Below are 11,577 nucleotides of genomic sequence, written 5' to 3'. Positions count from 1 at the left end.
CGGGAGCTCCCGAGCTGCAGGTTTGCCAAAGATCTAGTGTGGCTCTGTGATACAGAAATTTCCCACATTAATTGAAGTCAGCTGTTTGTTTATGTAGGTGTGAATGCTGAATCAAACTCTATAATGTGGACCAAGAAGTGAACTCTGGCCTAAAAACCTAGGTCTGGGTAAATAGGGCCAAAATGAATGCATGGAGTCTAGCACTACAGGGAGAAATGGCTTGTAGTTTTTTTTACCAGACAAAAGAAAAATCCATTAAATGGGGCCTCCCATGTTTTATGTTTATTCTTAAAATAAACTCTTAAAAGATCAAAAGGACACAAAGGTTTGTCTTTTGCAACAGGAGAGACGCATGTCACACTTAGCTGTTCAGGGTAAGTCCAACGAGAGCTTGCAAACCTTCAATATTCATTCTCTTCAGAGCATAGGCGTGTCATCACTGTGATAATACAACAGCATAGGCAAATACAGGCAATGCATTCCATATATGGCAATCTCTTAAGACAGCTGTATGGACAGGCATTTTGCACAGCTCGTCACAGCTCAGGAAACGCCTGTACATTATCTGGAAACTCCTTTAACGGACAGACATATCTGCTGTGTTTTGGTACTTCTGCAAAATGTAACAGTAAATAAATGATAAAAGTATCTACATTTCCATCAAGAGGTACCTTCCAATATTGTTCTATCGTCAATAGAATATCTCTTTATAGATTTATTTATTATTCTTCCATCTCCCTTAATGCAGCTGAAACCGCTGCATGCCCACCAACAAAAAAGGTATCAAAACGTGCGGCTTATCTCAAGATGGGTGCTATTATTTTTATTGGGAATCAGAGTTGCCATCTCGATGTAAAAAGTGAAAAACAAGCGAAATTTCCAACTGCTGAACCTTTGAGTGTAACTGAAACTAAAACATTCCTGAAGAAATTTAAACAGGTCCTTCCAAAGTGTTCCCATTTGTTGGAACCCAGTGTTCTCATGCAAAAAATTAGCATCAATGCTAAGCTTAGGTAATAATTACTAAATACTGTAGTATGTGGAGAATCACAAGCATGTTGTCAAACATGGACTTACTGCATTCAATATGTTAAAATTAGTGTATAAGCTAAAATGTGCAAAAATGCTGATGTTACCCTAAATGCTGTCAGTAGCATGTGGGGCATCACTAGCATGCTGTCTTACACTGACTTCCTCCATTCAGTATACTAAACATAGCTAATGTATACAATATATCTAAAATGCTTATTTTAGGGAAAAGGTAAATACTAAGGCAGTGCCCTAACCAGGGAGAAAGAAATAGCTAAAATACTTATTTTATGGCAAAGGCTAATATTAGTGCACGGCCTAAGGTGATGCATTATCCTGAGAGGTATATTGAGGCTTTTATTTTGAAATTCTCAGTAAACTTCATTTTAAAGGACCACACTAATCCCATCTGTAACAGTGGTTGGGTTAAGCCAGGGTTCCAATCGACACTTTGGCAGGCACCATTTGAATTTCTTCAGAAATTTTCAAGTTTATATTATTATTATTACATCGAGATGAATCTGAAAATCACTTCAATGGTAACAGGGTGCCAGCCTATTCAAAGATTTCATCAACTTAAAATCAATTCTAGAGTGAGAAGGTAGCCAGTGAAAAGAACAGTGTGGGAGTGGTGTGGTCTCACCTGTGTGTTTTAAAAATCCAAAATAAAATACCACAAAAACAATACATAAAAGTGAAAACCCCCCACTTATAAACAAAACTATAAATAAAATGGATCATTCCTCTGTAAACAAAATTGTCCACCAAAAATATCAATCATCAGATTGGAAATGATCAAGCTCATTTTAATTTGTTATGTGATTGCAACAAGTTTACTGGCATCACATTTTTCAGGTATGTAAACATGTGTGTAATGTGTGGAGAACTTTGATGCCATGCTTTCTAAAAACTGAAGCCAAAGGGAGTAAAAAAAAGAAATGGTCCCTGAAGGAGACCACAAGAAAGATGAGCAGGTTTCAAGGACTGTAGGCTGGTTTTTATTCCCATTACACCTAAAACACACATAAAGTTAATCGTTTTTCCACTTTAGTTTAATATTTTGCATCAACCGAATCTCCTACTTGATGGGCTTAAGAACACCTAAGAGCACCCTAAGAACAGCTGTGCTGTTCTTTGATGTATCGACTTCTCTTGGTAGGTTTGTAGATGGATTTTGTTGGATTAGAGTGGAGGCAGCTAAATACATATGCACACCACACTTTTAGTATTAAGTGTAGAACATTCTTATGAACAATCTGAACCTTATGAATGTGTATGCAATGCAATATGTAAAATGAAACATTTGTGTTCAGGTATATTCTAACGGTAAATATACTATTATTACATCAAGATGATGTAATAATAGTACTACATCATCTTGTAATATTATTACAAGATATTTATTACGTAAATATCATCTCAACCACCTTCACTGCAGAGCACTGACCTATCCAGAAAGGCTTTCTTCCACTGAAGTCCCACAACCAATCCATGTCAGATTTAGACAGAACACTTGCAAGACTTCCCATGAACCTGATATCAAAAACAAGTAAACAATATCAACATTTTCAAAGTTACAAATGAGACATTACAAACAATAATGAATGAGTTTGTATTTTTCATGGATCCCACCACCACACATTATACAGTGAAACCCATCAACCCTGTGATAACAATGTTTAATGATACCTTTCTCTGCAGGCCCTGTTTGCTGCACTCCATGTGAGCTTGGGCTTAGTGCTGACGATGTAACAACATCCTCCTTGAAAAGTCCAGCCCTGAGGACACATCTGAGCACCAAGGATGGGTAGGAATGTGGAGATAGAAACATCCATTGTTAAGTTGTCAGTCTAACCAAACTTGTTCTTCTATGCCTGTTTTGTTCCCTTGGAAACCATGACTGAAATACAACTATGGACCTTGGCAACAGTTTCCTCCAAATGGGTCACAAGATAACAAAAATCGTTAATGCATGATAGAAGTGAGGCTGAGATACAGTATATGAGTATTCTACTGAAAAATTTTCAATACTCAGAGGTTTACATACATTCCTGATTGGCATGAAAGTCTTTATAGGCCTTTTAATGGTGCCTTTGAACTGTTCAATTTTTGGGGTTGGTGTGATTAAACAACAAAGAACTGCAATTCATTTTCAAAGTTCACAGTCACAAATATATAGATAGAACCCTACTAATATTATCGGGAAATGTCCCTAAGCAAGCTCTAGACTGAGAAACCATGTACTTATAGTATCATCAAAAAGCCATCCATCCACCCATCCATGCTTATCCCCAGAGGGGTTACCAGGGGTACAGGTGGCTATCTCAAACAGTCAATGGGCGAGAGGCAGGGTCACCCTGGACCGGTCGTCAGTCCAGCACAACCATTAAAAAAAAGCATCTGGTTGTCCCAGGTAAAAACCTTGGCCTGTCTATCTGATTGCAATACACTTTGTTTTGTCCAGGGGGTCTGGGCTCTCGGCTATTGGGCTCAATACTGACAATTATACTGACTATGTACTGACAATCCAGAGTCCAGGCCCCCAGGACTGCTTTCTGGAGGCTAGACTCTATTGAGGTTTCAAGTTTTACCCAATTGCTAACATTTGCCCATGTCTTGTGTAATGCACCAGTTTGAAGCTTTGAAGCTTACTGGAAACTGCCTGTGCTGTAAGCGACCATCCTCCAAATGCTGATCCAAACAATGCGGCTGTTATTGTTAATTCAATATTTGGAAGTGTGACCAACAGGACTGAACAACTTTGCTTACATCCTCTGCTGCCATTGCTAAAACTACAGGCAAACTACCTTTTGAAAACAGCATAGAAAGTCAACATCATTGTTTACAACTGCTCCTTCTGTTCGCTGATTGGTCCAGTAGAAAAGTCAACTTCTGAGCCCTCTGACTCCTGGTCTTCCACCTACGGTTGTGTCTTGGTGGTAGCTCTGGTTTTTCTTAACATTCTGACCAATGTTCCCTCATCTAATATTGACAGTTTGACACATTTGGGTGTTCTAATTTAACAATAATCCAAGGTCAACATTAAGTTTCTGGAATGCTCCTGACCTCAACCAAACTGAAAATTGGCAGACCTCACTTAGAAACATAGTTAAGCAATTTAAATTAGCCTTTCCTTTTGTGCTAATAAAGTAGTCAAAAACATAGCCAGGTAGGTCACAACATTATTGATGGTTTCTAAAATCCAGATAGAATGCAATTGTAATTCCACACTGAATTATAGTCAGAATGGTTGATTTTTGATTGAGGTCAACAACTGATGGTGGATCAACCATCAAACAATCATCCAATTCTAGCCAAGTGACCAATATTTAAAAGATGTTGTTGAATCAATGTTGTTTTGTGGTTGAAATCTAATGAATGAAATGCCAATGTCTGATTGTCTGATCGTCTGATCGATGTTGAATCAATGTGTGCTGTTTTGTCATATCCTTTCCCCTCTTCTCCTCTTCTGAGCTCTGGGTCAGAGCATTTTATTATTGAGTGTTTTTCAACACTGGTCCTCAAGGCACACTGCCCTGCAAGTTTTAGGCATTTCCCTAATTCAGCACACATGATTGTAATTGATGGCTGATTAATAAGGTTTTACTGAAATTAAAACATGCAGTTCAATTTGACTAAAGGACCGACAGGTGTTTTGAAGCTTTTGTTGGTAAAAGTTAAAGTGACAGAGGTGTAATTTGGAGTTAATTGTAGATTACTTTAAACAAGGAAGTGAGATGGAAGAATGCGAAGAATTAGACGATTCAGATAATTGTAGTGTGAATAGTGATTATTGTAAAAGAAGTGCAAAAATGGGAGACTGGCAAACAATGAACTGAGGAAATAAGAAAAGGAAAGGATTTGAATCTGATGAAGAAAAAAGAGAGGAGAATAAAAGAAATGAAATTTAAGTAATTCTTAGATTCCAGAATCCATGTGCTTTGAATCCTTTAAAAATAAGTGAGGCAATATATAAAATAATAGGTGAGGTGAAAGCAGTCAAAACGTTACGAGATGGTAATCTATTGGTGCTATGTAGAGATAGACACCAGGTGCAGGGACTAATGAGATGCAAGACATTATTGGGAAAAACAATCAAGCCACAAATATGGCAGGACAGAGGAAAGGTAAAGGGAGTAATATCTGGAGTATCAACTGATCTGACTGAGGAAGAGATTAAAGGTAATGTAAAAGGGGCTAGGGTGATTAAAGTGAAACACTTGTTTATTCTAAGAGAAGGAGTTAAAAGTCCTAGTAAGTCAGTTATGTTAGTCCTAGAAGAGGATAGATTACCTGAAAAGGTGATGATTGGGTATGTCAGTTATACAATAAGGCAATACATTCCTCTACCAACCAGATGCTATAAATGTCAAAGTTTTGGACATATTGCTGCATTTGTCTGTTGAGAAGACACAAGTAATATGTTTTTCAAGAAAAAGGGTTAATCGTACAGTAGATCTTAGATTGTGTGGGCAAAAATTGAAGCAGATAAGTATCATAAGGTATCTAGGTGTATGGTTTGATGTAAAACTTTCATTTAAGATGCATATACAGAAGATTATTGAGCAATGGAAAAAATGTATTAATATTTTGAGATGTTTGTCAGGGAATGATTGGGGGGAGTCAAGCACATCTTTAAAAACAATGTATGATGTTTTAATTTGTTCTGTGTTGGACTATGGATGTATTGTTTATAAGTCAATTGCAAATTCTTTTATTAGATTTAGATAGAATCCAAGCTAAAGCTCTTAGGATATGTTGTGGTGCTTGTAGAACGTCTCCAGTTCCTGCTCTTCAGGTGATTACCAGAGAACTATGCCACTGGAAATAAGGCGGATGAAACTATCAGCAAATTATTGGTTAAATTTACAAGGGCATGAAGAAAAACACCCAACGAAACAGGTATTCATAGAATGTTGGGAGTAATTGCCATAACATTAGGAGTTTTGGATGGGAAGGGAATATTTATGCAGATAATTTGGGGACAAATAATATAGCATGCTGTAAAACTGTAATTAAATCTAAAATTGCCCCATTTTTATTTGAAATGTCAATAGTAAATTTAGAAACCAAAAAAATAGAACAGTCCTATGGAGGTTTTTATCAAATTATTCAGCAGTATTTAGAAATAATGTATGAAAATATGACACAAATATATACAGATTCATCAAAAGAGGAAAATGGTAAAACAGGAGTAGCAGTTTATATTCCGAAACAAGAAGTTTTATTAAAAAGAACAACAGATAATTTATCAATTTTTTCAGCAGAGATGTTGGCAATTATTTTGGCATTGCAATGGGTGCTGGAGGTGAAGCCTAGTAACGTAGTTATCTGTTCAGATTCAATGTATTGCTTAACCAGTATTATAAGTGGAAAATCTGAAAGCCGTCAAGATCTTTTAGATGAAGTTAGTTATTTGATAAATGGTATAAAGCAACAAAAAATAAGTATTCAATTCACATGGGTTTCGGCACATAAAGGAATTGTAGGTAATGAAAAAGTAGATAAGTTGGCTAGGCTAAAGAACCAGTTAAAGCAAGAGAAATTGAATATGATGTCCCACTATATAGAGCAGAAATAAAAGTAATTATTAAAGATAAAATAAATAATATATGGCAGGAGAGATGGAATTTAGGAGAAAGAGGAAGGCATTTACATAAAATACAGAAGGAGGTAATCATAAGAAATAATAGCATAATGAATAGGAGAGAGGAAATATGGATCAACAGGTTGAGGATTGGGCATACTAGTTTAAATAGGGGTTTTTAAAATAATAGGTGATTGTTCTTTATTGCGGGGAAACAGAAGGAGTAGAACATGTGTTGATTTATTGTAGAAAATATATAAAAGAGAGGAAAGAATTGGAAAGGGTAATGGGGATTTCAATAGCTATGGCTAATTTATTAGGGAAGCATCAATCACATGATATAATTCAAGCACTTATTAAATATTTAAAACAGGGGTGTCAAAGTCAAATGGACGGAGGGCCAAATAAAAAATTTAGCTACAAGCCGAGGGCCGGACTGATCGAATGTTCATTGAAATTTTTTTAAATGACGCATATAGTCTAGTGAACCTAATTGAACCTACTGAAAACCTAACAAATATATTCCAATATGATCAGATAAATAAAGCAATATTTTCTTATGGCTCTGTCAGTAATCTTTAATTTTCAACAGACACAACTGAAATATTTTTAAAATATAATTGGATTGAAATACAATAAAATAAAGTGCAAAAATCTATTAATCAAAAACAACACTTTCATCAAGGAGAAGTAACATGCAGTGAAAACAAATATTAAACTTTAACTTTTAAACTTGAACTGAGTAAAAACTCTAAATATGTGATTGCACAGTAATGTTCACTTGTTTGAGGTTGAGGGTGATACTTGGTGGTGTCCCATCTTTTCCACAAGTTCATCAATGTTCGGGGTAAGGCTCTGAGCTGAGGAAATCCTCAGAATTGAGTGAAGGTGTTCAGCAGTAAGTCGACTTCTGTGTGATGTTTTGTTCAGGTTCATCAAAGAAAACAGTTGTTCACACAGGTATGTGCTGCCAAACATAGACAACGTTTGAGCAGCCTGGATGCGCAGCTGGGGCATTGTGTCGGGGAGGAAACGGGCAAACTCCGCAGCACCCACTGCCGCATATTTTGCCCTCAGTGCATCATTGCATTGGAGGTCAATCAACTCCATTTGGAGGTTTGGTGGTGAGCTTTCCACGTCAACAGCAAATGGATTACGGAGCAGTTCAAACCTGTTTTTTTGTGCTTCAAAGTCAGCAAATCGGCGTCGAAAGTCAGCGGAAAGCATACCTATTTTATCAGCAAACTGTGCGCTCGGGAACGCACTGGTAGAGAGCTTCTCTTTCATGGTCTGGCAGCTGGGAAAGTGGCTCAAATTTTCTTTCCGCATCTGCGTCTCCCACAGAGTCAGTTTGGTTTTAAATGCCTTCACTGTACTGTACATATCAGAGATGACACGATCCCGACCCTGCAGCTGCAAGTTCATTGTATTCAGATGACTTGTAATGTCACACAGAAAAGCCATTTCACACAGAAACATCTCGTCTCGGAGTTGTGTTGTGTCTTTCCCTTTGCTGTCCAAGAACAGACAAATCTCCTCACGAAGCTCGAAACATCTTTGGAGCACCTTTCCCTGGCTTAACCATCGCACCTCTGTGTGATAAGGCAAATCACCATGCTCCGTTTCTAACTCCGTCAGAAATACTTTGAACTGGCGGTGATTTAAACCTTTGGCTCTGATAAAGTTAACTGCGCGTGTGATGATGCTCATTACATGTTCCATTTTTAAGGCTTTACCACACAACGCTTCCTGGTGTATGATACAATAATAAGCTGTCAGCTCACCTGTCGCGTTTTCCTCTTGCATCTTTTCCCGTATCTTCGCCACCAGTCCGCTCCTGTGTCCACACATCGCAGGTGCTCCGTCGGTTGTCAAACCCACGAGTTTTTCCCAAGGCAGCTCCATCTCATTTACACATCTTGACACCTCTTCATACAAATCATGCCCCGTAGTTGTGCCATGCATAGGACGTAAAGCCAACAACTCCTCTGTCACGCTTAGGCTGGAGTCCACTCCGCGGATGAAAATTGACAACTGGGCAATGTCAGAAATGTCGGCGCTCTCATCCACAGCCAAGGAATATGCGATGAAATCTTTTCCCTTTTTCACAAGCTGCTCTTTTAGATTGATGGACAACTGGACTACTCGCTCGGCAATGGTGTTTCTGCTCAGACTCACATTTAAAAAGAGTTGCCTTTTTTCTGGGCAAACTTCGTCACAAACTTTAATCAAACAGTTTTTGATGAAATCCCCCTCCGTAAATGGCCGGGCTGATTTAGCGATCTCTTCTGCCAAAATAAAACTGGCCTTGACAGCAGCCTGGCCTTGTGATTTGGCTTTTTTGAACAGAGCCTGTCGAGATTTGAGGCCTCGTTTTAATTCCTCGGCCTTCTGTAGCCTTTGTTCCATGTCCATATTCTTGTTTTTGTCCGCGTGTTTCGTTTCATAATGTCGTCTCAGATTATACTCTTTCAGTACCGCCACACTTTCTCCACACAGAAGACACACAGGTTTTCCAGCTACCTCCGTGAACATATACTCCGACTCCCACCTTGTTTGAAACCCCCGGTTCTCAGTGTCCACCTTCCTTTTTGCCATTTTTGATGGGTATCTGAAAGTTAATTTTACAGTTATGCTGACGACTGCTGTGCTAATAAATCCCTTCTACACGTGTCGCCGGCGACACATCTAAATTTGCAGTACCGTAATTCCGCCAAACATAGGGCTAAGTGGAAAAATTCCAACGGTTTCTGAAAGGGGAGACGTTGCACTTTCCAGCAAGTATCGGGTTAATACTGTAACTTCGCAGCTGCAGCTGCAGAGAGTGTAATTAATCCAGGGGGCACTCCTTTAATAGATGGTATATTTCGGCAATAACTTGGTGGATATTGAAAGTTCCGGTTGTTATGGATACATGGGTAAGTACATCATCTCACAGAACATTTAAAGAACTACTTACAGTTCAAATAAGGAAGGTATTTTTTTTTCAGACGGGGTGCCGGCTTACTGCGGTCTGTGGGCCGGTTCTAATAATAAATCAAGATCATTCCAGGGGCCGTAAAAAACCTTCTCGCGGGCCTTGACTCTGACATATGTGATTTAAAAGATGCAAAATTAGCTGAGAGTATTTAGTATGTATGTGTGTGTGAGTGTATAAGTATGTGTATAATTTAGTTATTTTAAGATTTGAAGATATGTAGGAAAAATTTATTTCTGAATTACATCTCTGTCCAATTGATGGTGGTAATACACAAAGTTTGTAAACTGCCAGAAAACACAATAGAAGAAGAAGAAGTAAGGACCAGTTTTGGGAAAAACTGCTACTCAATTTTGAATCCAAGTATGCTTCCACTCCCCTTTGATTTTGAATCCATAGGGAGGGAAAGTTTTATCTTCCCCTGCTCTCCCCTCATGTCATATCTCCCTTTGCATATTTTATCCTGCCCACCATTCTGGGTCTAAGTATGAAATCCTGCAAGATTTTGTGGGATTTGAGTTTTTAAAAGTAGGGCGGGGCCTATTGTTTGGTCTGGGAGAACATGTGGTGGACAAGGAAGTTTAGGGCTGCCTGCTGCAGGTGCTTTAAATCAATTTAAATCACTTGTTATTCACTTTTTATTATGATGTGCTTACTGATATACTCAGACTTACCTCTATTCTAGAACAGCTGATTCAGATGATTACATGACCTATTCTACATCAGGGTACATCAAAGTATCATCCATAAAATGTCACCCAGATGGCATTTACTGTGTAAACCAGAGCTTTCAGTGGAAAAACAAAGTTCCAGATCCTTTTAATGCTATACAAATATGGGACAGGAACATGGATTATATCTTTATATAAACCTGTGTATGGTTCTACAGATTAATAGTTCGCTGCACTTGCCCTGTTCTATGTCACTGTTCTCCTGTTTCAGAGTTTTGTGCAATGTGTGCATCGTCTTACTGTTTTTTTTTTACTCCATAAGGCGCGGAGCGGTCGGAAAGTGCGTATCGATGGAGAAAAGCAGACTGATGTAAACCTTTTAGCTCTGGTATTCTGATGATGAAAATTCAAAAGTGCTGTGGTGCTACCGTTTCATACCAGATCACTTACAGAACCAATGTTAACTCTATAAAATGAACGTTCTTTATTGAGGTATCATCCATGGAAGGATTTCTTCATTTAAATGGGTTCATTATTCTGAGGAATACACAGTGAGGGTATCGTGACATGTTTATAAGAGCAATTTTCTGTTGTCCTTCCATGGAAACGTGCAGCATCCAGACAAACATTAAAACACTTCTTAATATAAGTTGCTGCTTTGACATGATCACAGCACTGCCAAAACATATGTACAAAAATCCTCAATAATACATAAAATATTTGAAAATCAGACACCAGACAAGTGAATAACAGCAATATCATCAGCCTGTGTAACAATGAATTGATGCGGTGAAGCTACTAGTAGCAGGAGCATGGAGCTGTGCCAGAAGCTAACAAACACTGAAGAGAAGGAGAGCTACCATCGATACAGTTGCAGCCAAGCATGTTTTAATGTTACACAATACAGTTTTAGCAAGTTGCTCAAAGTCTGAGCTGGTATTGTTGTGCATTTAAGGTGTAAAGTTTACCGCTGAGCAATCGCCTCCCAAAAGAATCCCAGCGCCCCCCTTTAGTAAAAATTTCCTCCAGCGCCCTCTGCAGTCCGCTGAATGCCTCCCGGGTGCGGTATTGCCCCCGTTGAGAAACGCTAACATAAAGTCTGTAATGTTTGGTTATATTCATAAATTTATATTTTCAAATATAGAAACCTTATGACCTTTATTAAGTTCCACAGAAAATCACAGTATCTGCCCTGTCAAATCAGGACTTTGTAAAAAAGGCTGAGAAATACAATGCTGACTGGATCAACATGACAGAATGAACAAAAGAAAGAAGGGTTCTCTTTACTCACAATAAAACACATGAAACCAACT

At 38.3% G+C, this 11,577-nt stretch overlaps 2 protein-coding genes across 5 annotated transcripts in view; both read right to left on the bottom strand.

The window, feature by feature from the left end:
• The window catches only part of frem1 (FRAS1 related extracellular matrix 1), a 74,461-nt gene that overhangs the window by 1,391 nt on the left and 61,493 nt on the right, over positions 1-11,577 (bottom strand). For all 4 annotated transcript variants that reach the window (XM_023346849.1, XM_023346850.1, XM_023346852.1 and 1 more), the window contains 2 exons: positions 2,719-2,819; positions 2,477-2,562 (listed from right to left, as the gene is read on the bottom strand). In XM_023346849.1, the coding sequence (XP_023202617.1) occupies positions 2,477-2,562; positions 2,719-2,819 (187 nt within the window). The remainder of the gene's footprint in view (positions 1-2,476; positions 2,563-2,718; positions 2,820-11,577) is intronic.
• LOC106700418 (general transcription factor II-I repeat domain-containing protein 2-like) lies at positions 2,826-11,573 on the bottom strand. The gene has a single exon (XM_014475849.2). It carries the CDS (start codon positions 9,212-9,214, stop codon positions 7,394-7,396), a length of 1,821 nt encoding a protein of 606 aa, XP_014331335.2. The 5' UTR covers positions 9,215-11,573; the 3' UTR covers positions 2,826-7,393.

This window comes from Xiphophorus maculatus, chromosome 14 (genome assembly GCF_002775205.1).
Source record: "Xiphophorus maculatus strain JP 163 A chromosome 14, X_maculatus-5.0-male, whole genome shotgun sequence".
Classification (NCBI taxonomy): Eukaryota; Metazoa; Chordata; class Actinopteri; order Cyprinodontiformes; family Poeciliidae; genus Xiphophorus; species Xiphophorus maculatus.
This window is presented reverse-complemented; position numbering and strand designations above follow the sequence as displayed.

What these genes read in the sequence shown, in the direction of transcription:
- LOC106700418 (XM_014475849.2), bottom strand. Translation starts at nt 9,214, where the DNA reads ATGGCAAAAAGGAAGGTGGACACTGAGAACCGGGGGTTTCAAACAAGG.